At 39.8% G+C, this 22,308-nt stretch overlaps 1 protein-coding gene and 1 long non-coding RNA gene across 46 annotated transcripts in view; both read left to right on the top strand.

The window, feature by feature from the left end:
• The window catches only part of ANKS1B (ankyrin repeat and sterile alpha motif domain containing 1B), a 1,261,971-nt gene that overhangs the window by 1,150,818 nt on the left and 88,845 nt on the right, over positions 1-22,308 (top strand). For 36 of the 45 annotated variants that reach the window (XM_032285340.1, XM_032285282.1, XM_032285383.1 and 33 more), the window contains 2 exons: positions 11,283-11,390; positions 14,030-14,209. In XM_032285340.1, coding sequence (XP_032141231.1) covers positions 11,283-11,390; positions 14,030-14,209 — 288 coding nt within the window. The remainder of the gene's footprint in view (positions 1-11,282; positions 11,391-14,029; positions 14,210-22,308) is intronic. The other 9 variants (XM_032285364.1, XM_032285605.1, XM_032285354.1 and 6 more) reach the window with 1 other exon arrangement.
• LOC116556351 overlaps positions 22,119-22,308 on the top strand; it is a 2,767-nt gene continuing 2,577 nt past the window's right edge. Inside the window, exon 1 of the long non-coding RNA XR_004270958.1 lies at positions 22,119-22,296. This is a non-coding gene — a long non-coding RNA (uncharacterized LOC116556351). The remainder of the gene's footprint in view (positions 22,297-22,308) is intronic.

The following is a 22,308-nucleotide window of genomic DNA, read 5'->3' as shown; positions in this document are numbered from 1 at the left end:
CAGGTGGATAAATCCTTAAAGATGGGAAGAAACCAGAGCAAAAAGGATGAAAACACCCGAAACCAGAACACCTCTCCTCCTACAAGGGATCACAACTCCTCACCAGCAAGGGAACAAGGTTGGAGGGAGAACGAGTGTGATGAAATGACAGAATCGGACTTTAGAAGGTGGGTAGTAAGAAACTTCTGTGAACTTAAAGAACATGTTCTAACCCAATGCAAAGAAACTAAGAACGTTGAAAAAAGATTTGCGAAATGCTAGCGAGAATGGATAAAATAGGAATATAAGTGAATTGATGGAGCTGAAAAACGCAACACGTGAACTTCACGAAGCATGCACAAGTATCAACAGCCGAATTGACCAAGCAGAAGAAAGGATATCAGAAGTCGAAGATCAACTCAATGAAATAAAATGGGAAGGCAAGACTGGAGAAAAAAGGGTAAAAAGTAATGAACAAAATCTCCAAGAAATGTGGGAATATGTGAAAAGACCTAATCTACGTTTGATAGGCGTACCTGAATGCAACGAAGAGAATGAATCCAAGCTAGAAAATACTCTTCAGGATATTATCCAGGAAAACTTCCCCAACCTAGCAAGGCAGGCAAATATTCAAGTCCAGGAAATACAGAGAACACCACAAAGATATTCGTCAAGAAGAGCAACCCCAAGGCACATAATCGTCAGATTCACCAGGGTTGAAATGAAGGAGAAAATACTAAGGGCAGCCAGAGAGAAAGGTCGGGTTACCCACAAAGGGAAGCCCATCAGAATCACAACAGATCTCTCAGCAGAAACCCTACAAGTCAGAAGAGAGTGCGGACCAATATTCAACATCCTTAAAGAAAAGAACTTTCAACCCAGAATGTCCTATCCAGCCAAACTAAGCTTCATAAGTGAAGGAAAAATAAAATCCTTTGGGAACATGCAAGTACTCAGAGATTTTGTCACCAGGCCAGCTCTACAAGAGCTCCTGAAAGAGGCTCTACACATATAAAGGAACAACAAGTACCAGCTCAACTAAAGGGCAAAACACCCAGCTAGCACCAAAATGGCAGTATCAAATTCGCACATAACAATATTAACCCTAAATGTAAATGGACTAAATGCCCCAATGAAAAGACACAGACTGGCAAATTGGATCAAAAGACAAAACCCATCGGTGTGCTGTATCCAGGAAACCCATCTCACATGCAAGGATACGCAAAGGCTCAAAATAAAGGGATGGAGGAAGATTTACCAAGCAAATGGAGAGCAAAAAAAAGCAGGAGTTGCAATTCTCATCTCTGATAAATTAGACTTTAAAGCAACAAAGATCATAAGAGACAAAGAGGGACATTACATAATGGTAAAAGGATCAATGCAACAAGAAGAGCTAACGATCCTAAATATATATGTCCCCAATACAGGAGCACCCAGATACATAAGGCAAGTTCTTAATGACTTACAAAGAGACTTAGACTCCCACACAATAATAGTGGGAGACTTTAACACCCCATTGTCAACATTAGACAGATCAACCAGACAGAAAATTAACAAGGATATCCAGGACTTGAACTCAGACCTGGACCAAGCAAACCTAATAGACATTTACAGAACTCTCCACACTAAATCCACAGAATATACATTCTTCTCAGCACCACATCACACCTACTCTAAAATTGACCACATAATTGGGAATAAATCACTCCTCAGCAAATGCAAAAGAACGGAAATCGTAACGAACAGTCTCTCAGACCACAGTGCAATCAAGTTAGAACTCAGAATTCAAAAACTAACCCAGAACCGCACAGCTTCATGGAAACTGAACAACTTGCTCTTGAATGTTGACTCGATAAACAATGAAATGAAGACAGAAATAAAGATGTTCTTCGAAACCAATGAGAATGAAGACACAACGTACCAGAATTTCTGGGACACATTTAAAGCAGCCTCTAGAGGAAAATATATAGCAATAAGTGCCCACATGAGAAGCAAGGAGAGATCAAAAATTGACACCCTATTGTCAAAACTGAAAGAGCTAGAGGAGCAAGATCAAAAAAACCTCAAAGTCTAGCAGAAGACAAGAAATAGCTAAGATCAGAGCAGAACTGAAGGAGATAGAGACACAAAAAACCCTTCAAAAAGTCAATAAATCCAGGAGCTGGTTTTTTGAAAAGATCAACAAAATAGACCCCTAGCCAGATTAATAAAAAAGAAAAGAGAGAATAACCAAATTGATGCAATAAAAAAACGATAAAGGGGATATCACCACAGATTCCACAGAAGTTCAAACCATCATCAGAGATTATTGCAAACAACGCTATGCACATAAACTAATAAACCTGGAAGAAATGGATAAATTCCTGAACACTTGCCTCCTCCCAAGCCTAAACCAGGAAGAAGCCGAAACCCTGAACAGACCCATAACAAGGTCTGAAGTTGAGGCAGCAATTAAGAGCTTACCACTCAAAAAAAGCCCAGGTCCAGAGGGATTTACAGCCGAATTCTACCAGACATACAAAGAGGAGCTGATACCATTCCTTCTGAAACTATTCCAAACAATACAAAAAGAGGGAATTCTTCCCAAATCATTGTATGAGACCAACATCATCCTGATTCCAAAACCCGGCAGAGACTCAACAAGAAAAGAAAACTTCAGGCCAATATCCATGATGAACATAGATGCAAAAATCTTCAATAAAATACTGACAAGCCAATTGCAACAGCACATCAAAAAGCTTATCCACCATGATCAAGTAGGCTTCATCCCGGGGATGCAAGGCTGGTTCAACATATGCAAGTCTATTAATGTAATTCACCACATAAACAGAACCAAAGACAAAAACCACATGATTATCTCAATTGATGCAGAGAAGGCCTTTGGCAAAATTCAACAGCCCTTTATGCTAAAAACCCTCAATAAGCTAGATATTGATGGAACGTATCTCAAGATAATAAAAGCTATTTATGACAAACCAACAGCCAATATCATACTGAATGGGCAAAAACTGGAAGCATTCCCCTTGAAATGTGGCACCAGACAAGGATGCCCTCTCTCACCACTGCTATTCAATATAGTATTAGAAGTTCTAGCCAGAGCAATCAGGCAAGAAAAAGAAATAAAGGGCATTCAAATAGGAAAGGAGGAAGTCAAATTGTCTCTATTTGCAGACAACATGATTGTATATCTAGAAGACCCCATCGTCTCAGCCCCAAATCTCCTGAAACTGATAAGCAAGTTCAGCAAAGTCTCAGGATACAAAATCAATGTGCAAAAATCATATGCATTCCTATACACCAATAACAGACTTAAACAGAGCCAAATCAAGAACAAACTTCTGTTCACAATTGCCACAAAGAGAATAAAATACCTAGGAATACAACTAACAAGGAACGTAAAGGACCTCTTCAAAGAGAACCACAAGCCACTGCTCAACGAAATAAGAGAGGACACAAACAGATGGAGAAACATTCCATGTTCATGGTTAGGAAGAATCAATATCGTGAAAATGGCCATACTGCCCAAAGTAATTTACAGATTCAATGCTATCCCCATCAAGCCACCAATGACCTTCTTCGCAGAACTGGAAAAAACCACCTTAAACTTCATATGGAACCAAAAGAGAGCCCGCATAGCCAAGTCAATTCTAAGCAAAAAGAACAAAGCGGGAGGCATCACACTACTGGACTTCAAACTGTACTACAGGGCTACAGTAATCAAAACAGCATGGTACTGGTACCAAAACAGAGATATAGACCAATAGAACAGAACAGAGGTCTCGGAGGCAACACAACATATCTACAACCATCTGATCTTTGACAAACCAGACAAAAACAAGCAATGGGGAAAGGATTCCCTGTTTAATAAATGGTGTTGGGAAAGCTGGCTTGCCATGTGCAGAAAGCAGAAACTAGACCCCTTCCTGACACCTTACACTAAAATTAACTCCAGATGGATTAAAGACTTAAACATGAGACCTAACACCGTAAAAACCCTAGAAGAAAATCTAGGCAAAACCATTCAGGACATAGGTGTAGGCAAGGACTTCATGACCAAAACACCAAAAGCATTGACAACAAAAGCCAAAATAGACAAATGGGACCTAATCAAACTCCACAGCTTCTGCACAGCAAAAGAAACAATCATTAGAGTGAATCGGCAACCAACAGAATGGGAAAAAATTTTTGCAGTTTACCCATCTGACAAAGGGCTGATATCCAGAATTTACAAAGAACTAAAACAGATTTACAAGAAAAAAACTAACAAGCCCATTCAAAAGTGGGCAAAGGATATGAACAGACACTTTAAAAAGAAGACATACATGAGGCCAACAAACATATGAAAAAATGCTCATCATCACTGGTCATCAGAGAAATGCAAATCAAAACAACATTGAGATACCATCTCATGCCAGTTAGAATGGCGATCATTAAAAAATCTGGAGACAACAGATTCTGGAGAGGATGTGGAGAAATAGGAACACTTTTGCACTGTTGGTGGGAGTGTAAATTAGTTCAACCATTGTGGAAGACAGTGTGGCGATTCCTCGAGGACCTAGAAATAGAAATTCCATTTGACCCAGCAATCCCATTACTGGGTATATATCCAAAGGATTACAAATCGTTCTACTATAAGGACACGTGCACACGAATGTTCATTGCAGCACTGTTTACAATAGCAAAGACCTGGAACCAACCCAAATGCCCATCGACGATAGACTGGATAGGGAAAATGTGGCACATATACACCATGGAATATTATGCAGCCATCAAAAACGATGAGGTTGTGTCCTTTGTAGGGACATGGATGAACCTGGAAACCATCATTCTCAGCAAACTGACAGAAGAGCAGAAGATCAAACGCCGCATGTTCTCACTCATAGGCGGGTGTTGAACAATGAGAACACATGGACACAGGGAGGGGAGTACTACACACTGGGGTCAGTTGGGGGGAAATAGGGGAGGGACAGTGGGGGGTGGGGAGCTGGGGAGAGATAGCAAGGGGAGAAATGCCAGATGTAGGTGATGGGGAGGAAGGCAGCAAATCACACTGCCACGTGTGTACCTATGCAACAATTTTGCATGTTCTTCACATGTACCCCAAAACCTAAAATGCAATAAAATAAATAAATGGGGGAAAAAAAATATATATATATATATATTTTGCAGGAAAAGGTCATAAATATTTGAAAACAGATGACCTTGAAAAATTTAATAACTTTACTACTCCATACAACAGTTTGTGATATTTAAGCATGTAGAAAAGACAGTCTGAGTACTCATATGAAGAATGACGTTAACAACTGCATAAGACCTTTCAACCTATACAATGTCTTTGTTCTGTCTTCCTTTATGATCTTAATGTTCTTTTCTACTCAACATTTCCTAATTTTAATTTTTTGATATTTTAATTTTTCTATGTTTTATATAGTGTATATGTTACAAATTAAAGCAAGATATGAACAAATATAAAAAAAAAAGAAAAGTTATTTAGCTTTAAAGAACTGAAAAAAAAAGGCAAAAACTGTACTTATGACCACCACAAAACATAATCATGGGGGAAAAACAATGAAGAAATATATCTATTTAGATATAGCCTGTGGATTACTTGTTCATTTATTGTTTTTCTGTATTTTATAAAGGATCTAAAATGGGAAAGCAGCATAGCTATTATAATCAAAATGTAATTTTTTTAAAAGCGGATAAACAAAAATGCTTCATTTACCTCATGTTTAAATGAAACATGTTAAATTTAATGTGATTAAATTTAAACATGTTTAATTTTAATCACATTAAATTTTAAAAGAAAAAAGCCTAAGTACATTGACTTTCAGCTTTGCTGTGACATATATTTTGATGTAAGCTATTCCGTATGAGGGTCATGTCACGATATTGTCTGGCAGAATTCCCACAGCCATACCCAGGAACAGAAACAGCAGTGAGATAATATTATGGGATTGTCATTCAGCACAGTTATTCTCCTCTTGCCAGGATGCACAGTGGGATTTCTGGAACTGTGCTGTTTAAGTGATACTGAAGAAAATTCCTGGAGGCAGCTACTACTGTGATGAATGGATTCTCACCTGTGGCAGACTTCTGTTGTTTCAACAATATTCCTTGCCTTTGACCCACATTCCTCTTATGATAGTTGTGATAAAAAAAACCATTAAGAACACATGCAATAACTTTTTTTTTTTTTTTTGAGACGGAATTTCACTCTTGTTACCCAAGCTGAAGTGCAGTGGTATGATCTCGGCTCACTGCAACCTCCACCTCCCAGGTTCAAGCAATTCTCCTACCTGAGCTTCCCAAGTAGCTGGGACTATAGGCATGTGCCACCATGCCCAGCTATATTTTTTTTTGTATTTTTAGTAGATAAGGGGGTTCACCAAGTTAGCCAGGATGGTCTCGATCTCCTGACCTCGTGATCCGCCCACCTCAGCCTCCCAAAGTGCTGGGATTACAGGTGTGAGCCATTGCACCCAGACAACTTTTATTTCTTATCTATTAGAACTCAGCAGTTGGAACCACATTCTTATGCTCATGGGTATAATAATTTTTTCTTAATGGTGTGATAACATAGTTATTTGTGCCTAATCTCTCCAATATTATAAGCTCTGTTCATGGACTTTCCCCTTTGAATCCTCCAAATAATTGGTAGTAGAAGCTCAGTATAGTTTTTTTAGTTGAACTGATTGCTTCAATATCTTAGAATAACTAAATCTATAATACATTGCCATTATTTTGTCTTTTACACCCATTATGTCCTTTGTACAGTTAACTTTCACTCAAGCAGTAATGAAAACTCACAGAATTCTTCTCTGCTACAGTAACCATTGGTCTTGGTTTTTTTTTTTAAACTTTAATTTCAGACTGGTATTAGCCATGATGCCTGGGGTTGCAGGAACCCCATCTTCTTACAAAGACAGTCTGCTATTAAGCTGTGATAACTCAAAACAAACCCAGCTGCCTTCAGACCTGACTTTCCCATAATGACCATCTTTATTTGGAATAGTTTCTCTGTTATTGTTTTGCCAATTGGATTTCTTATTGTCATCTTGGGCATTTTGAAGCCAACTATCAACTCTGTCTACCACTCCACAGTGAGCCAACTTGGATTGAATCTTGGGTGATGAGGGTTTCCTGTCCTTGGTCTATATATGTATTTCACAGGGAATACTTTGAGGTATCTGCCCTTGTTGCCTGTGGCTTTAACAGCACTATAAGCCTTATTAAAAACTGAATTCTTTTAATGTTTTTAGATGCTCAAAACCCTATATAAATGCTTTAAACATAACTCAAAGTAAGAAGCAACATATTAAGAAGCCTCATGAGGGCATAACCAATAGTGTAGCTAAGGTCAAAAAGTATAGAGGTTAACAGCAAGAGGAAGAGTAAGGGGAGTGGTGAAGGGCGGGTTAAGAATCAGGTGCACATCCTAGCCATGGGCCTCTTAGCAGTATGACCTTAGGCAAGTTACTTGGCATTTTATAGTATCAGATCTTGCATCTCTAAAATGGGAATGATTTTAATATATGCTATTGTGAGGATTACTGGAGATATTAATATACATGTATAACACTCTTGGTATGGTTTCTAGCATAACTAGAACATAAAATGATGGCATAGAAAATGTTCAATAAGTTACCAGCAGTATCTTCAGTAATGGAGGCTCATTTCTAATGAATAGGAGAGTTATCTAGGTGATCTTGATAGTTCTAACCATCTTGTGTTAATTTGTTTCCTATCTATCCAGCCGTTATCCATCCATCCATCCATCCATCTACCCACCCACCCATCTGGGTAGCTCTGTGGAGGAGACAGCAATGAAGCTTCAGTGCAGAGGAGTGAAGCTTACCTCTCATTGAAGTTAAACAATATGGACGGGAGAATAGCATATTCTTTTAAATTGGGTCTTGTCTCATAGCTAGAAATCAGCCATGTTCCTACTAGTATAAGTTAGTTCAGTGAGGGTTTTCCCAGAGTTAGCCACATCTCTTCATCAAAAGCACCAGCGTATTTGTTTAAAATGACTGACTTTATGACAATGACCAAGTCCTTGTTCTTCCAGGCCAGGATTTCTATACACCCTCAGAGCCCATTTGCTAGAATAAGCATACTGTGAAAGTTGCTTCTTCTATGTGTCAGGTACTATGCTGGTCATCCTTATAATTTCACTCTTCATCTTCCCAACATTTGAAATTGTCATTAACTTCTTTACTTTACGTGTGAGAAAACCTGAGATCAGAGGAGTCAGGTAACCTACCCAAAATTGAGTTGTGGGAGAGTAAACTAAAAGCAGTAGTGGAGATCACATCAGTGCAATTGGACCACAGTTATTTGTTATTTAGTGTGAGTTTTGTAAATAATAATAATAAAATGAATATCTTTATTATAAAAGCATTTCTAGCAGGACTCGAGGAGGGGGCAAAGTAGTACCTGGCATGAGGTCCAGCTACCTGCTGGGGAGAATGGTGGTGAAGATTTTATGGGTGGAATTGATATCCAATAGAAGCCTTTGGCAAAGTAATTGAGAATTAGAATAAAAGAGAATTAGAAAATGTACTATGTTTAGACTTGCAAAATATCTTTGGAAAGGTTATATTTTTTCTGAAATGGAGGAATTATTTGATCTTGATGCTTAAAAAAAGAAACAATACAAGAATATAAGGCATTTCTATGGATTGTATAAACAATCCTGCCTGCAAATCATCAGCAGTAGGGCCACACTTACTTAGCATATTTATAAATCACCTGAAAGGAATACATAGTGAAATTTCCAGATTTGCAAAGACCGCTAAGCTCTTCCAGGTAGTGAAATGCCAAACTGGTTAATAAAAATGCAGAAAGCGAACACAGGGCTGTGTGAGTGGGCAGAAGGATAGCAGATGGGCTTCTGCCTAGACAACTGTAAGATAAGGAATTCAGGAAAAATAATTCAAATCATCCTTCTTAGATTAAAGGGCTTTGAACTACTAGCTATAACAAAATTAAGGGATTTTATAGTCCGTGTATACTTCCCTAGCTATTCCTACTGCAGCTTTCTAGCCAGAAATCAGGTGAGCTTAGGAAGGACATTTCAAAAGGATATTAAAAGCAGAAAACAGTATACAGCATAAATGTAAAGCCATGGTTCACTTATACCAGGAATATTGTGAGCCATTTTTTTAACATACCTTAAGCAGCTGTAATAGGGTAGGAGAAAGTCCAGAGAATGTCAACTGAAACGATTTATGGAAAAGAAGATCTGCTTTATGAAAACAAACTTGCAAAGATTAGGATTCATCAACCTGGGGAGGTGAAGGTTTATAAAATCATAGGGATATGGTACATGGGGACATTCACCTTGGCTAACATTTGCCCTCCCCATCATCAACAGGCATGGGTCAGAGGGTGGCTATAAAAGGCATAGGGCATAGTATGAGTGTAAAATCTGTATCTGTTTAGGCCAAAAGGCCAGTAAGATAACTGGCAAATAGGTAAATAAAAAGTCAAGGTGGATGGAATATACACAGACATAAAAAAGAATGAAATTATGTCCTTTGCAGCAATATGGATGCAGCTGAAGACCATTACCCTTAATTAATGCAGAAATAGAAAACCAAATATTGCACGTTCTCACTTATAAGTGCGAGCTAAACGTTGAGTACTCATTGGCATTAAGATGGCAACAGTGAACACTGGGGACTACTAAAGAGGGGAGGGAGGAAGGGGACAAGGGCTGAAAAACTATCTGTTGGGTACTATGCATACTACCTAGTGATGGGATTGTTCATACCCTAGACCTTAGCATCACACAGTGTATCCATACAACAAACCTGCACATATCTAAAATAAAAGCTGAAATAATTTTTTAGGAAAAATTCAAGGTAGCATGCCATGCATTTGGAATGCATGCCAAAGAAATGCTCACCCCACTTTCTATCTTAAAACTTGAGAAGAAAAAAATTTACACATGGGGTAACGACTTTGGAAACTAGTTACCCAACAAGATTATTGTATCTTGGGACTACACACAGGTAGGGAAGAGGCAAACACATTTTTATAAATGGATAAATATGCAATAGGTTTTTTGAGAAGTCGGTAATATTTGGAGATATCCCCAGATTTTGTGCTGTATAGTTTGGAGTAAAAGATGCTTTGGAATTGGACCAATCTGATTCAAATCCCAGAGCCACCGCATGCTGGCTCTTGGGTAAGTGACTTAACCACTCCAAACCACAGTTTCTTCATCTGTCAAGTGAGAGTTCCTTCCAGATAGAGAAGTTGGTAAGATTGAAAAGGGTGTGGCCTAGGTAAAGCACCAGGAATGGGGCTGAGGATTGAGGCTCTGCAATTCTCATTTCCCTTTGAGAGCTCTTCTGCCACATGCCGTTTGCAGTATGATCAGATTCAAAATACCATCCTGGGGAGGCTCTGAGTCTACCCCAACAGGCAATGCTTCCACATCTAACTGTATCCTTACACAAGATAACTCTAATTTTGCAACTGTCATCTCTATTAATTCATTAATCCCTTATATTTTTAGTCATCCTTTTGGGAAATAATAGTGATCAACATATGCTAGTGCCCTGCTCCCAGGGAGCTTACCTGGAGAGGGTAGAACAAAACGCAAACACTAAGCCTGTAAAGAAAGTGCTTTCAGAGCATGATAAAATGAGGATCGTCATGGAGAGCATGCCAGAGATTGAAGGCACGGAACCTTCAATAAGGAGGTGGGGGAAACCTTTCTGAGAACACAGCACTAGAACAATGTCCAGAGCCATGAGAAGTCACTGGTTATTTGAAAATCTCAGAGGGGAGAGGAAAAATTCCAGGCTGGTAGCTGATCAGGGGTAGAGGCCCCAAGACAAGAATGAATGTCAAGTTTCCAAGACCCAGAGGAGGCTGGCATGACGGCGTGTCCTGGATGGAGGGAAAGCCAAGGAAGCCTATCCCCATTAGCCCAAAGCCAAGTCTGGACTGAGATTGTATCCTGTGAGGTTTCTGCTGCTTATGAGGAGAGCGGGAGTCTATTTTGGCAAGGTCTTGGGGCTGCTGCATTGGGAGTGGGACTGTCGGGCAACATGAGTGGAAGGAGAACCATCCTGCCTTCTCTTTCTGCCCCCACTACTTAGCCACTCCAGGCTTTCCAGATGCTACTGCCATCTTTGTGGACTTCAGCAGTCACACTGATGTCACACCATATCTCATGGTGCAGGGGTCGCTTTGCACAAATCTCTTTTTTACCCCATGTGTTTTAGGACATATAAAAATTATTTCTTCTCCAATGAAATATTTAACCCAAATATATGTTGTTTCAGGTTCTAAAAATCAATTTGATTGGCCACAGGAAACGCATTTTGGCATCTCTGGGAGACAGGCTACACGACGATCCCCCACAGAAGCCCCCTCGGTCCATCACCCTCAGGGTAAGTGCCAAGCACATTCATTTGGTTCTCTGCCCTTATCTTAAGCATTGTTTGAGACCAGCCTAGCCAACATGGTGAAATCCCGTCTCCACTAAAAACAGAAAAAATTAGCCAGGTGTGGTTATGCCCATCTGTAGTCTCAGCTACTACAGAGGCTGAGGCATGAAAATCGCTTGACCCTGGGAGGCGGAGGGTTGCAGTGAGCAGAGATCACGCCCCTGCACTCCAGCCTGAGCAACAGAGTAAGAAAAAGAATTATTTTGTGCGGTTTTATAGGTTTTATAAACATACACTTTATACAACTGAAGCAATGGATCAGGAATTGCAGGCTATTTTCTGTGTAGCTTACCTTATCTGTGTAAAAAACAATCTTCCTTTTGATTATGCTTGACGCAATCAGAACAACAGGATTTGTTTTTCTAGATTGGTAAAGTATATATTTTTGAGATTTAGATATCCATCTATATTGGAATTCACCACCTTTAAAGAACCATTCCCTCACTTCCCATCCCACACCCCATCTACGCCAGGAGAGCGGAAATGAGTTTTCTGTCAGACTCCTCAAACCCACAGAAAGAAAATCGATCAAGGACCACAGTTAAGTAAAGATCAATTTAAAATTAACCTTAGGGTCTTCTGTTTTTCAAGAAGCAAAACTTGTCCAGCTTTACCCACTTGAAAACTAGAGAATAGAGAATCTAAAACCTTACTTAATAAATGTTATTTGTTTACTTCAACTACACTTTAGAATTATGAGGTAGGAAACTAGAGAGAACCTGTAGAAGGGAGAGAGAAATGAAGTGGAAGTGAAGGAAGGGAGGGAGGAAAGGGCAGAGAGAAAGTGAGAGATGATTTCTAGGCAAAATGGCAGCCGCAAGCAGTGGCCAGCAGTCACAGGGTTCATGAGTCCTGTAAGAACTTTTCTAAAATGTATCAAAAAGCTCAGATCTCTCTGAAAGCTGCGGAGTGCCCACCCTGCTCTCTTTATTTTGTCCTGCACTTGATTGCTTCTGATTTCTCCTCTGAAGGGATAAACACAAGCACAGTGCCCGGACATAACCATCGTGATGAATGCGGTGGCCTGCCTCCTGTCAGTAAACTTCAGCAAGCCGCATAGCCATTGTCAGGATAGCAGAGGTTGGGTCAGGAGAGAAGCTGTTATGATTTTGTGTCCAATTCAGCTCTGGAGGAGAGGAAAATGCCCAAGGATTTCAGGGAATACAAGAGAATTGGCTCCAGGAGGGCACAGCCTACCCTCCTGAGAGAGACTGGAATGGGATGGGTAGGGGCTACATTCATGCTGGTTTAATTGATTACTGGGGGAATTAGGGTATACTGGGATATTTGGAGGCTACTTGAGAGTTTTGGGAGTCATAAAAGTACAAATAGAAATGTTACCCCAGGCCGGGCGCAGTGGCTCAAGCCTGTGATCCCAGCACTTTGGGAGGCCGAGGCGGGTGGATCACGAGGTCAAGAGATCGAGACCATCCTGGTCAACATGGTGAAACCCCGTCTCTACTAAAAATACAAAAAATTAGCTGGGCTTGGTGGCACATGCCTGTAATCCCAGCTACTAAGGAGGCTGAGGCAGGAGAATTGCCTGAACCCAGGAGGTGGAGGTTGCGGTGAGCCGAGATCGCGCCATTGCACTCCAGCCTGGGTGGCAAGAGTGAAACTCCGTCTCAAAAAAAAAAAAAAAAAAAAAAAAGAAATGTTACCCCTTAGACGAGCCTCAAATAAATTGGAAATAAAAATACCATTCTTGTTTTGCCTTCATTTTGCTACATGAAAGGAGAGAAAAACATAAGCACCATCGGTGTAGCCATCCTAAAATGACTCTGTAGAGGAGTGATTTCCTGCTACTTACCCTGCTCTTTTTCCTTCACCTTCTGAACCTCTCATTCTGGCTCTCTCAAAGAGATTTAGGGGAACAAAAAAAGATCGAAGGCAGAGATTCCCAAGAAAAAGTGTAGGACCTAAATCTGTCCAGAATATCTGGAGGAGAAGTGGTGTGGAGGAACACCATGATCCCAAACCTCATCTTACTCACAAACAGTAGAGCTGAGCTGTCTATGCCCCCTATCTTCCTCCTGACCCGCTTCCCTCGGATGGAGTTGTCTTTGCCATGGAAAAGCATCCTCTGTCGTAGCATGCACTGCTCTGCAGTCTGTGCGTGTGACATGCTGTGTTGCCATACTGTGTCCTCTTCCTAACCCTGTTGTCAGACCATTCTTTGGATCAAAACCCTTTGGGTCCCATTTTAGCTTTCTCATCATGGCATCTGCCATGGTGAGGATGCTCTGCCCACATGAGGGCCGGGTTCCTTCCCTGTAAACACATGCAGTAGTGTCAGAGGTGCCTGATATAGGTGTGCCTCCCTCCTGAGACCATCCACAGTGCTGCTTTAGGAAAACAGAACCTGACTCTTGATATTTCAGACATTTCACCTGAAATACTTAGGGGAAAACGTATTGACTAGTCATGCCGTTAATCAAATGGTGGAATGTCATTCATTCCTTGGCTGTTGATTCTAAAGCGACTCCCCACCCCTACAATTTGTCTTGTCAGTATTTCGCAATTTTGAAACCAAAGGTTAGCCACGGAACATGGTATTTATTTCATGATGTATTTCCATTCAGGAACCCAGTGGTAATCACACACCTCCTCAGTTGTCTCCATCACTTAGCCAAAGCACTTACACCACTGGTGGCTCCCTAGACGTTCCTCACATTATCATGCAGGGCGATGCAAGGAGGAGAAGAAATGAAAACTACTTTGATGATATTCCCCGATCAAAACTGGAGAGGCAGATGGCTCAGGTAAGGTGTTATAAGCCTTTGTGATGTCTTTTTCATCCATATCAGGTAATGCCTTTTAATACTGAACAGTAGCTCACAAAATGGATGCTTACTGTCCGTGCCTAACTAGAATTTATACCATTTAATGCCCCGCCTTTCATTCCTTGCTCGTCTGAACTAGACTGAGACAGAAATTTCTGGGAATGGAATGTGTACACATGTCCTTGTCATGCATTCCTGCTGAAGAAATTATGTCTGATCTCATTGCACCCAGAAAGTCTTTGCCCTAAAGGGAATAATATTGTGTCAAAGTCAAATCATAATGAAAATGAATAATAAAAGTCTAGATTACAAAATGCAAATTGGTTGGATAACGAGGCAGAAGTTTCGGGGTGAGGATTAACCCCGTGTGATGTTGTTAATTTCCTCCCAAGTCTATACATTCATACAGAAATGCTCTACTGGGACTAGTTGCAATATCTCATTGTCACCTTGAATAGTTGAAAATAACAATGCTTTCTGACACAAATAATTGAAAAGAGAGATCTGTCACGTTCAGACCTTTCCATGTTTTTGGATGTTGATGTCTAGCCTATCCTTGGATTGCTGCTTAGAAACTTGAGTCAGCCTTAACCAAAGAGTGGTGCTGTTCTTAATGCACATTCAGGTGGGCAGCTGGCTCCACATTTCGCCCTGAGAGGCAAAACTATGGATTTGTTGCCAACTATTGGCAGAATCAACTCTTTTCATCCTCATTCTAGGTTCAGACAGATGTGCAGGAGTCTTCTCTTTGCCTCCCACACCTAAGATGAGAATCTTGAGGTGAAAATTTAACTGTAATTGCTTTGCCTTGGTTGTTAAATATCTTTCTCAACTGTTTAGTGAGATTTTATTTTTAAAGCCTCTGGTAAACATTCTATGCCGCAGCTCATGAAAGATAAATGTGAAGAGAATGTTCTGGAAACCATGGCTATTCTGCCTGCAAATGCCTTGGGGAGAGTAGGCCTGGGATACTGTGTCTTCTTTCAGCTCCTTTAATTTTGAATTGTTCTCTGGGTTCTTTGTGCAGGAAATGGCAATGTTGGGATTATGGAGAATCATTTATTGAAAGGGGATGGAAAATATGGGAGAAATAAGAAAATAATAATTTTCTCTTTCTCTGTTGCTAGGTATTGGCTTTTAATTTTTATTACTGTTTTCACTGGTGTTCTTTTAAAGAGGGCATCTGAAAGATTTTTTCCCCCCAGACTTTTTATTTATTTCCTGTTACTTATTATATTTTCAAATCACATAGGTGGTTAAATTTCTCTAATGACAGCATTTCAGATATGTAGTTTGTTTTAACCTTGAACCATGTAGTCTTTATGTATTAATACGAACTGGGTCTTTTCTGAGCCTCTTTCTTCCCTGGGTAAGGGAAGATAGTTCTTTAATGAGCATTAGCTATTATTGACTTGTGTCAACCTCAGTATAACAGAATCACTTCTCTCAGCGGCTTATATAATTTATGAAATTTCTCTATATAGTGCAGTTTTTTTTTAAAGAGGAGTTACCCTTCCACCTATGTATAAACACTCAGAGGTGACCTAGCAAGACTGCACCCTTACATTCTGCCTGAGGTTCACAAGCAGGGGCAGGAGTACCAAATAGCACACATTTTTTAACCAGTTGCTCCAATCAGAAATGCATCCCTTACAAGAATTGTCTTGCATTGAGAAAATGGAATGGACTTTTATCTGGCCAGGTGAGAAAAGCCCAAAAGCAGAAAGCAGAGTGAGATAAGCAGGGATGTGGTGAATCAGAGACCTGTAGATGCACGCATTCCCCTCACATGGGCTGCTAACAATGATCGAGTGACTGCTAGAGACACAGGCTCCATCAGCAACCGGAAGCTTGTTAGAAGCTCTCTAAAGGCCTGCTGTTCAATACAGCACTTCTGCTGCAGGGAAAATAGGGGATGACACCACAGGAATCTGATCAATAAGAAAAAGAGATTCTGGAACTTCAGCTCTTTAGGTGGTGTTAATTGCAATTTTGAGCATGATCCCTAGTCTGGCAAGGCCAAAATCCATGGAGCAATGAATGCATGCCTCTTAAAACTGGTGCTTTAAACCTGTCAAAGTATGAAATACTCTGCCATTTTGTTGTTGAATAATTCAACTGATGTGACTTTTCCACCACTCAACCATTCGGTTGATGTTTGTTTTTTCTTTTCTTTTTTTAAATTTATTTTATTGCATTTTAGGTTTTGGGGTACATGTGAAGAACATGCAAGATTGTTGCATAGGTGCACACATGGCAGTGTGATTTGCTGCCTTCTGTTTTACCTTATTTTTGGTCATTTGCTGTAATACTTTTTGTAATTTATTTACTTTTTAGAAAACTTGTCATATCTCCCTAGACCATATTTTTTCCCCTGAAGTTACGTGTTTAGGCAATCAAGTTGGCTCTTCCTAAAGACTTGAATTAGCAATTAAAATTATTGCAAGCAAGTAGCTTGCAACCTGGAGCGCCCTCCTTCCAACCTGGAGCTCCATTCCTCCAGTTCTTTCCCTAGGGGTTTCTCCCAAGAAACTTATTGTAGCTTGGTTAATGCTTGCCTAACCAGTCCGTTTCCCACTTAGATGCAAAGTTGAGCTTCAGGCTTTCTTTCCTACCTACCAAAAGAAAGGAGACTTTAGTTTAGAGAAAATCACCAGGACAGATTTATGTTCTTAGAAACCCCTCTGCTTCAAGTTTAGCTGAGCCACTGCTAGAGTGATTTGGAATTCTAGCCTTAGGCCAGAAACCTTAAGTTCTTGGTGGCTGCAATAATTTATAGGAGTTTTGCCTTCTTGAGGTCTGCTCACCAGATGTTTGGAGGTGCTTTGCTTAACTTGGAAAACCAATGCTTAAAATTAAATTGAGATAAATTTAATGTCCATTTTACCTGTTAAATTTGTTAGCAGATATTTAAAATAAAACACTAGAATAGTGTTTAATTGCTAGTTTTTAATTTGAAACAATATTTCTTGGGATACCAGGGATTTGCAAACATTGTTTGCTATTATTCTAATATAAGCAATATTCTGGCATCAAATTATTTTAAATGAATATGTGAGAAACAAAATTGAGTTCAGCATGAACTGAATGTAATGATATAAATACATCTGAATTATGGGTTTCCTATCATGCTGAAAACATAGCTTCTCTAGCTTGTAATTCTAAACTGGACTCATTAGCCCAAAAGTTCTGAAACACTCCACCATTTCCATACCCCTAATAAATAGATGTTGCATTCACATTTGTATAATTATACCTTAATATGCATAGTGCTTTTAAATTCTCAGAGTACTTTGACATCTGTTATCTCATTTTAGCACAAACAAGGTGTCCTACACACTATTAATGTGCATACAGCACATGGCATATCAGCTTTTAATTCTGAGTTATGTAGAAATGAGACAGTAAATGGAAAATATATCAGGAGGAGGAAAATATTTTTAGTATTTAGGACCTAATTGCAATCTTCCAAAGTTTTCTTGAATGATATTTAGAAGTCTAAGTAACCTTAAAATAATGAGAGGGATGGAATGAATACAGTTAGGGCCACATTCTCCAAACTCATGCAAAAGAAAAAAGAGTTTCTAAATCCCAAAAATTACAACCATTTATAAGAGGCTTCCATTTACAGAAATACATATGAGAAAATGAAATAGACTTGTATTTTCACAAAACAAAGACTTCTCAACAGTAAAAGAAATGCATATCTTTGCATAAACTTTAACTTAAATAATAGTGAGAATAGTGTGTAATATAAAGTCTTTATGTTTTGAATGCTCTTATCTAAATTTTTAAAAAAAGCATTATCTGGGGCACTAAAAACACTTTTTCTAAATTATTAGAAAATCTATTCAGGTGTAAGCTTAATATTTCTCAATATAAATAGTATTAATAAGTACAACTAGATCAATTTCTTCCCTATTGAAAGCATTTTGTATATTACATTTTAGTTCTTCCAATGTTCGTTGTTTTGATATTACTAAAGAAAGGGTGGCAGAAGCTGAGCCATACAGAAGCACTGCTCTAGCTAGGTCGTGCCTGGGATTGCACATGCAGTATCTTATTTAATCCTCACGAGAGCCTGTGTTCACATGAGGAAGCCAAGCAAGGTGAGTGCTTGGCCTCACAGCTGGTAAATGGCAGAGCTGGGACTCAAGCCCTGGCCTGCCTAACCCTGTCCTTGTTCCTTTATAGTCCCTGATGCCCTGTGCCTTCCTCTGTATTAAAATGGTATAAAATATTTAAAAACAGTTCAACAAATACTAATTTCCCATGTGCTGTAATAGATTCCATTTATGTGGGCACTGCAAGCAGAAGATAAAATCACTAGAAGTTTAGTGGAAACTGATTGAATCAGCTCATGGTTAACACCGTGAAATCCTTAAATGCAAAACTACGTTGGTTATTTGTTGATCCTTCAGCAGAGACTCTGCACAGTGTGGCAGAACTCTGCCCATCTCCCATGTATGTGAAAAACTTCATAGTTAGGTGGTGGGTTAACTCTGCATACCGACAAGTTCTTGCTGGTGGTGTTTCTCCCAATAGTGGATGCTGTTTCCTTAGTGGCTTCTTCAGTTGGAATTCTGATTTGGTTTCTTTCTGGCTGTGTGACCTGGACCAAGTTATGTGGTGACTCTGAACTTGAGTTTTGTTTTGTTTTGTTTTTTGTCTTTAAAATGTGGATAATGTCTGCTGCTCAGGCCTACATGTATCAAATAATTTATATGAAAGCATATTCTAAACTGTAAAGCATTGTATAGACAAATATGACTCAGTTCAGACACATCACCTGTCAGTCCCTAATTCAAAGATCCCTGCTCATTGTAGGCCAATTGATGACAGAGAGTTGAAGGCAAGTGCTCAGGTGGTTGTAGCATTCTAGAAAGACCATCTTTTGTTCTAGTGTTACCCATACTTAGCATGTATATTGAGAATGGAATTTGAATTTTTCTTTTTTATTATTTTAATTGTGTAAACACATCATCTGCCAAGGAGCATATATCGATACAGAGGGATCTGTGTAGAATGATCTGAAAGCCAGGGAAAGCAGAGGATGGATGCCGTCTTTCTCTGCCAATTCACGCTACAAAAGTTGTAACAAAAAATATCATATGGTAATAACAGGTTATTATTGTAACATTGTTAGATAAAGTATCAAGTGAGAGGGCTTTTTTCTTTAAATGAAAGTTGGAACTTTATTGAAATGTATTGTGCACAGAACTGTTAGCTAAAAAAGCATGGATATCCCAGAAAGCCATGAGGCAAACACTTTGCCATGTCTGGGAAAGAAGTAGGACAGTAATTTCTCCTTTTATATATTTTCCTGAGAGAGTAGGCCTGTTGTTCCTAGAAATTCTACCCACTGCTCTGACATTATTGGAATCAGTTTTCAGAAAATAGCACAACTACGTTGAAACGAACAGCATTTTAGAAAGTGGCTTTGTTGGCCAGGTGCAGTGGCTCATGCCTATAATCCTAGCACTTTGGGAGGCCAAGGTGGGCAATTTTGGGAGGCTAAAGTGGGCAGATCACTTGAGGCCAGGAGTTCAAGACCAACCTGGCCAACATGGCAAAATCTCGTCCCAGCTAAAGATGCAAAAGTTAGCCAGGCATGATGGAGGATGCCTGTAGTCCCAGCTGAGACAGGAGAGCTGAGACAGGAGAATTGCTTGAACCCTGGAGGCAGAGGTTTCAGTGAGCTGAGATGGTGCCACTGAACTCCAGTCTGGGCGACAGAGGGAGACTCTGTCTCAAAGAAAAAAAAAGAAGTTTTTTTCCCCAAACTAAACAAGTTTTTCTATTACTGTGTCACATCAGATTTTTTTTAATGTCTATAAGTTAATGCTTAGTTTTTAATCTAGATTTTCATCACAGAACCACTATTCAGAAAGGGTTAGCTTGTCCATGATTTCAACATTCCCTTCCGTGATGGTCCAAAGAGCAACTCTTAATACTTAAGCACAGACAGATCATACATAACCAAAAAAAGAAGGTCAGGAATGCACTCAGTAAGCTCTTCCATCAGGAGCTTCCAGTTTGACAGCTTGTCAAGTTGACAAGCTGACACCCTAGCCTCAGAGATCATCTGGAATGTTGATGATATCTATGCCCTATTTCAAGCCAAGAACTCTAGACCACTAGCCAGCAAAAGTAGAAAACAGTGCTTCCATACTTGGAATTTAAACCTGATGTATTATATACCTTTTTTAATTAATGTGGGCAGTTAATTTTCTTTTAGCAAATACACCCTGCTCTATCTGAGACAACTTTGGAGCTAGAAATTCCAGTATGATTAGTGTCTTTTGGGCAACACTAATGTTAATATGATTAGTGTCTTGTGTATACTTCAGTCATAAAAAATAGTAATTCAGTCATTTAAAAAAATAAGTGGCAGAATGACTCAGATGGATTCTTTTTTAGGCTTTGATACTCATCTTACAGGTCTGGATTATTTTCTTCCCTGTCAAGTTCATGAAGAAGGCAAATTAGGCTGTGCATGGTGGCTCACACCTGTAATCCCAGCACTTTGGGAGGCTGAGGTGGGCGGATCATGATGTCAGGAGTTCAAGACCAGCCTGGCCAACATGGTGAAACCCCATCTCTACTAAAAATACAAAAAAAAAAAAAAAAAATTAGTTGGGTGTGGTGGTGCGCACCTGTAGTCCCAGCTACTGGGGAGGCTGAGGCAGAAGAATTGCTCGAACCCGGGAGGCGGAGGTTGTAGTAAGCTGAGGTCTAACACCACTGCACTCCAGCCTGGGTGGCAGAATAGGACTCTTGTCTCAAAAAAAAAAAAAAAAGAAGAAGAAGGCACATTAGCCAGAGTTGATTCTGATAGACTGCAGTAAGCTCTAAACACCTCCAGTCATTTTGCTAGAGAAGCTCTAATGTCTCCACCTTCCCTCCATGCGCTGATGCTTAACCAAGGGTACTGTTTCCAATTAAAACCAGACCATGTATTTAAAGAAAAAGAAAATATCAATAGAAAATACTCTGTTTTCCAAAAAAAACTGAATAAAATATCTGACAATATATAAAAACCCCATTTCAGCGGAATTGACCTTGTGATATTTAGTAGTGCCTTAGGCTTGTTGACATTGAACAGCTTGTTCACAAAGAGGCCCAGCAGGTTATTTTTCCACTTGTTAAATTTTCAGAATGTTTCTTATTACATGCAGACCAGTTCTTGGCTCCACAGGTCAGTTTTGGCCATTATAATCTGCCCTTGCTAAATTTTCAAGGGTAGCAGAATTCTCTGATTCTTATTCTCCTTCTTCCCTTTCTTTTTCCAGTGGTAAATAATAAAAAGAAGGTTTTTAAACACCTAGTGGAAATAGGGCTGTTCGTGCAGCCCTGTCTCAGTTAATTCTGTTTGTATAGGCCTAAAGTAATTTATCAGCAAGAACTCTTCTGGGTGCATGTAAATAACAAGAAATCCAACTCAAGATGGCTTAAGCACAAAAGGGCAGGAGTCCTGGATTCAGGTGCTGTTTTGCTGCATTGTTCTCTGGCTCTCCATCTCTTGGCTCTGCTGTCCTCTGTGTTGGCTCTTTACCCAAATAGCCTTCCTCTACATGTGGAGAGTTTCAAGCCAAATTGCTATTGAACTCGAAGTTACAAGAAAGAGAAACTATCTTTCCTGGAGTGTCAAAATAAAGGTCCCAGGCCTGGCATGGTGGCTCATGCCTGTAATCTCAGCAATTTGGGAGGCTGAGGCCAGTGGATCACTTAAGGCCAGGAGCTCCAAGACCAGCCTGGGCAACATAGCAAAAGCCCGTCTCTACTGAAAATACAAAGGCTAGCCGGGTATGGTGGCAGCGCCTGTAATCCCACCTACTTAGGAGGCTGAGGCATGAGAATTGCTTGAACCCAGGAGACAGAGGTTGTAGTGAGCAGAGATTACACCACTGCACTCCAGCCTGGGAGAAAGAGCAAGAGTCGGTCTCAAAAAAGAAAAAGTCCCAGTATTATGTTCCATCAGTTCAAGTCAGCCTAGTTTGGATCAAGTGTCCTCCCCTGAGCTACTCACTCTGTGTGTGTGTGTGTGTGTGTGTGTGTGTGTGTGTGTGTGTGTGTGT

This window comes from Sapajus apella, unplaced genomic scaffold (assembly GCF_009761245.1).
Source record: "Sapajus apella isolate SASKATOON/1434 unplaced genomic scaffold, GSC_monkey_1.0 scaffold2, whole genome shotgun sequence".
Lineage (NCBI taxonomy): Eukaryota > Metazoa > Chordata > Mammalia > Primates > Cebidae > Sapajus > Sapajus apella.
Note: the sequence above shows the minus strand (reverse complement) of the source record. Positions and strands in the feature narration are given on the sequence as shown.